At 34.9% G+C, this 5,734-nt stretch overlaps 1 protein-coding gene across 1 annotated transcript; it reads right to left on the bottom strand.

Moving 5' to 3' along the window:
* Positions 1-1,681: 1,681 nt before the first annotated feature.
* LOC106658114 lies at positions 1,682-5,418 on the bottom strand. Its single transcript, XM_014379935.2, has 2 exons — positions 4,230-5,418; positions 1,682-2,907 (listed from the first exon to the last, which is right to left on the bottom strand). The coding sequence occupies exons 1-2, from the start codon at positions 5,259-5,261 to the stop codon at positions 1,873-1,875; spliced, it is 2,067 nt and encodes a 688-aa protein (XP_014235421.2). The 5' UTR covers positions 5,262-5,418; the 3' UTR covers positions 1,682-1,872.
* Between the last annotated feature and the right edge of the window lie 316 nt (positions 5,419-5,734).

The raw sequence follows: 5,734 nt of genomic DNA, 5'->3' as shown, positions 1-5,734 counted from the left end.
TATACGTGTGTGTGTATACATACGCACACTGTAACAAGCGTTGTCTGTTCTTATTTTCCGGAGTATCTTTTTTTTTTCTTAATGAACTCGAAAAATCGATCGTCAAAGTCCTTACCTCTTGGCAATGCTACTTTATTTTATATTACAACCGTATCAAGCGCCAAGCGTAATCCAAGCACACAGACACAGGGTCATTTTATAACTTTCCTAAAGCCATACAATGTTTTTTTTTTTTTTTTTAGCTCGAGCGCAAGGAGGCAGCGCATATCGCACGACTGAATTTCTTTTACGATCGCGCGTATACGTATAATATATGTAGGTTTAAGTGGTTTTATATGTTTCCTTCGAGTGGTAATAAGCGCAGTCGCGTCGCGCGATCTTAGTCGTGCCGCATATATTCGCGCGGAAAATAAACTTTATATTATGAATTAGTCGCGAGGGCTAGAGAGGAAGGAAGAAAGAGGGGAGAAGCGCGACGAGAGAAAGCAGCGATAAGAAAAGTAAACAGAGAGAGACGGACATAGAACAGCGTGCGTAAAAAGGCGAGTCGTATACAGCCGCGCAAAAGCTGAATGTACGTGCAATCAACAACATCAATCTTATTTCAAGCCGATGCTACTAACTTACTTAGTGTGTATGAGTAATATAAGCAATCTCATATGCGGCGGGAGCGCGCCCGAGTTAGGTATACGTAGGTAGGTCGTATTCGGTACACTGCAACAAGCTTTATTATGCCCGCGGAACTTTCTAACGACTGTTATATGCGCCTTTCTTTTTGCCCGACGCACTATGTATATCTATAAAGGATATATAGAGTGGCAAGGATATGCGCGGAGCACACGCACGAGGCGCGCGGAAAACTGCGCGAGGGATTGGAAATGTCGTCGAATGAATCTCAATTTAATTGACGGTACGCACGGCGCTAGAACGTAATAACACCAGGGCGTAGATGTACACAGAACGATACTTATGGTCTTTATCCGGATGGTGTAAGCTGTCCCCTGCCTCTGATCCCTTCAAAGCGATACGAGGACGTTTTATACTAGAATCGGTGACCTCGAGTTTCTTTTTGTATGCATCGACAGGAGCGAAATATTTTCATGACATTAGCCCTTTTTAAATGTTAAATTTTATTGTACTTATGAAATCAAATACTGGATACCTATTATTTATTATGGTCTTACAAAATTATTTTATCAATGTAAGAAAGTTCTTGATCATTTTTTACTGAAGACTTGAGATAAACTCGTTCCTTTTTTTCATAAACTTTTTCACATTTGTAAATATTAGAATAAAAGATTTGAACAGTTAAAAAAGTTGAAGTCCCCTACATCATTTATAATTTATATTATTTATAATTCTAATTATGAAGAATAATAAATAATGGGTATGTTGTTATATCTGATTCTTATACTTACTGAGATAATCACTTCTGTTATTTATAACATTTCAAAACCATGTTTCCAGATGTACCTATGAGCATTTTAAAAGTCTAATACCTCTTTGTTAGCAAACAATTTGATTGATTTTATGTTTTTTCTTTTTATTATTAATTAAATCTGAACACAATGATAAATTGAATAAAATGACTTCATTTGAAGAAACGTATTAATGCACTTTATTTACCTTACAACTTTGTACATAGCGTTCAATATTATGTTTTAAAGTTAAAGTGCTAGTTTTACAAAAAGATCTTCGCTATACCTCAAATGGGTTTACAACAATAGCATAGTAAATATTTTTAGTCTACTTGGAAACAAAAATTGAAGTCTTCTTCAACGATTCAAAAAGAGATATTGTAAAATGGTTATAATGCAAAAATAGTAAAACTAAGTAACTCCAGTAAAAACTTCTCTTAGACATAATGATAAACTAAGATGAATTCTTTTGAGATTTTAATATTGATTGCGTTAAATTCACCCATATATCAGGATCATCTATTTTCTTCATCTTTTCAGAATTGGAGAGTAATTGGGTTTGAGTTGTAATAAACTTTATTGCTTCATCTTCCAAATACTTTGCTTGGTGTTTATGGGCAGCCATTAAAATCTTGACTGCATTATCAGTTGTCAATGCATCACATAATACTTTTCCACATTTGATTTTCAAACTATCAACTTGATACTTGTCAGCCACTGCTAAAATTTCAAGAACTATATCCACCTTGGTACTTACAATGTCACCCGTGTAGATAAACCGCAACATTTCAACCAGAACATTGTAAGGAGTGTCAGTTATTTCAACAAAATGGCTTTTGTTTTCTAACATATCATGTGTAAACATAGCCCTAAATACTGGACTAGCTAGAGCAAGTATGTTTTTATGGGCTGGAATGTCATTTTCATCAGAAGTAATTAATTTAACATCGCTGAATTCTTGGTTAAGAAACAATGAGTCTAAGCTTATTTTATTATTTATCTGATTTGCAATGTTGATATTGTATAATTTCAATGAGGATTCGAATTCCTTGACAACTTCTAATTCACATTGAATAGTAACAGTATTCTCGGAGGAAATTAATTTGTCAATATTTTTTAATTTATAAAATTTAGACGAACCATATCCACGTAAGTCTTTATCACTCGCAAAATCGTAATGCGTTGTATCTTTTTGAACTACTTCTTTATCATTAATCGCTGACAGTGTCCATCTACATACGAGCTTATCTGGTTTGTTTGTTGAATCAATTACAGGTGCAAGAAATAACGAAATGTATTCTGCAGATTCTGCATCCCTGCCTGCAGGGTATAATCGCAAAAGGAAGTATTTTTTATCATCACTGCCAACGCCAAATTGCGGAGATTCTATTTTTTCTCCAACATTTAATTTTATTAAGTGATAATTCTCAATCGTCCACGTGTAAATGCATTTATCCGAAGTAACTTTAGTCGAAGCCTCTATTCGTTGCTCTGTAGCCATTTTGACTCACGTATCTGATAGCTTTAAAAAGTGTATTTCTTGATAGATTAAAACTTGATCGATTCTTAATAAAATGAAACAAAAGGCACAAACAATATAATAACTTGAACACTAGTTTTCACAACAATGACACAGTGGCGTATGGGTTGAAATTTGGTTTCAGTTTGCGAGAAGCGACTATAGTTCAAATGGCAAAAGTATAGCAGCACTTTTCGGCGGCAAAGATATGTGCACACTAAAAAAACAATTCACTGTCGATAGCCGTGCTAAGCGCCATCATCTAATATACATAATGTCAGATGTCCCACCAATTTTAATGCACAACTCTTGACAAACGTGTTTGTAAGTCCCTGTTAATCTTTGAGCGTAGGTCGCACGATGTTTTTCACTGCTGCGGGCACAAGAACTTCTGATGCGTGTCCTCAGTCCTCACTCATACATCCGACCTATTCTCAAGCGAGATACATTCGTGAACCTGTCTGAACGTGCTCACTGCAGTAAATAGCCGTATAGCGGACGCGTGCTTCGGTTCGACTGTACGTGTATAACAATACGCGGCTATGATATCGATAGTCCGCTCGAGGAGGCACAGGCGTCAGGTGCTGCCCTTACTTCGCTGCATTGGTGTTTTCTGCTTGATACCGAACGTTTATTAGTGTAACGTCTTTGGTACTGAGAATTCTCAAGCGCTGCTCGATACATCGACGCACGCGGAATCTTCGTATAACGCCGCACGATGATTGACAACGGTCATCCGTCACATGTTCATATGTCGACTTTAGCGCATCCGGGCTCGACTGATGATTCGTGCGTAGCGACGTTTAGTTCACGCGCATTCGCTTTACTTGCAATTTTAGCAATCATATGTTTTTTCAATTCTTATTATTGATTAAACCAAAATGAAATTATTAATTGAAGGAAACAATGAATTTCAAAGGTCATTTCAGAATATGCACTATTATATACTTTATTCACTCTGCAACTTTACAAATTGCGTTTGAAATTATGTCATAAACTTAAAGTGCTAGTTTTACAAAATACTTATTAATAAACGTCTTTTAAACAACAGTTTGTTAATGTTAATAGTCTAATTTTGTCAATAAACAACTAAAGACTTAATGATATGAAGTTTGCAAAATTCATATTGTACAATGCATTTAATCTAGAAATGCTAGAATTGAGTCACAATTAATAGATAGTTAAATGGAGATTCCATGGATAATATCTCAAAAAGTTGAGTTACAACATACTCAATAATAAATCAAATTCTACTAAAAACTACGTTTATGTTCAAAAAAGAGTTAAGATGCATTTTTTTGAGACTTAACTACTGATTGCATTAAATTTGCCCATAGATCAGGATCATCTATTTCCTTTATATCTTCGGAATTGGAGAGTGATTCTATGTGAGTTGTGATAAACTTTATTGCTTCATCTTCCAAATTCTTTACTTTGTATTTATGGGCAGCTACTAAAATGTCAATCGCATTTTCAGTGGACAAATCAGTACCCAAAATTTTTGCACATTTTGTTTTCAAACAATCAACTTGATATTTGTCGGCAACTTCTAAAAGTTCAATAATACTACCTGCCTCTTTGATTTCAATTTCCCCTGTGTAAATGTATCGCAGCATTTCAGTGAGATTAGTATGAGGAATGTCAGCTATCTCAACTGTATTGCTCTGGTTTTCTAGCATGTCATGTGTAAACATGGCCTTAAATACTGGGCTGGCTGCTGACAATACAATTTTGTGCGCGGGGATTTCTTGTTCTTCAACTATCAATTTAACATCACTGAGTTTTTCACAAAGAAAAGAAAAATCGAATTTCATTCTGTCCATTGTCACATCTTTACTGTAGATGATTTCGGAATCTAATGAAGATTCATAATCCTTGAAAATTTCTAATTCGCATTGAATAGTTACAGTATTTTCCAAAGAAATTAATTCGTCAATATCTTTCAGTTCAAAAAATTGTACCCGACCACGGCCTACGAAGCCAGTAGTTGCAAAGTCGTGATGATCTGGCACTTTTTGAACAACTTTTTTATCATTAATAGCTGATAATGTGTATTTACATACGAGCTTATCTGGTATGTTTATTGAATTAATTACGGGTTTAAGAAATAACGATAAGTATCCTGCATATTCTTTATTTACTCCTGCAGGGTATAATTCGAGATTGAAGTATTTTTTATTATCACTCCCAACGCCGAATTGGGGAGATTCTATTTTTTCTCCAACTTTTGATTTTAGTAAGCGATAGTTCTTGATTTTCCACGTATAGATACACTCATCAGAAGTAATTGTAGTAGAAGACTCCATTACTTGTTTTACTGACATTTTAACTCACGCACTTGGTAGCTTTTAGAAATTTATTACTGATCGATTAAAATTTATAATTAGTGATCGATGCTTGATAAAATTAAATGAAAAACACCAACAATATAATAATTTGAACAGTAGTTTTCACAACAATGACTCTGCGAGTTTATTTTGTTTCTGCTCGTGAAAACCGACTAGTTCAAATGATGAAAACTGCGGCACATTTCAGCGTCAAAAATATGTATACAAACTCGACTCGCAGAGCGCAAACGAGCGTCGATGCGCGAAAATTTAAATTTTGTCGAACGAATTTAATCGGTAGTCCATAGCGCTAGAACGTAATTACAGCAGCACATAGCTGTGCTAGTTATGACATTTATCTTACAGATGTTAACCCTCCTCTCTTTTCGTTGTGAATAATTTTGCTTCATATAACCAGGCAATAAAAATTCATATTTATTTCTGACTTTCCAACTTGTTTGTTATAACAT

This window comes from Trichogramma pretiosum, unplaced genomic scaffold (assembly GCF_000599845.2).
Source record: "Trichogramma pretiosum strain Unisexual culture from Peru unplaced genomic scaffold, Tpre_2.0 scaffold144, whole genome shotgun sequence".
Classification (NCBI taxonomy): Eukaryota; Metazoa; Arthropoda; class Insecta; order Hymenoptera; family Trichogrammatidae; genus Trichogramma; species Trichogramma pretiosum.
The sequence above is the reverse complement of the archived record's forward strand: the minus strand, read 5'-3'. Positions and strand labels throughout refer to the sequence as shown.

Coding starts and splice junctions, on each gene's coding strand:
- LOC106658114 (XM_014379935.2), bottom strand. CDS start 5,261: ATGTCAGTAAAACAAGTAATGGAGTCTTCTACTACAATTACTTCTGAT. Junction 2,908..4,229: donor TAGTTAAGTCTCAAAAAAAT/GCATCTTAACTC, acceptor ATGGCTACAGAG/CAACGAATAGAGGCTTCGAC.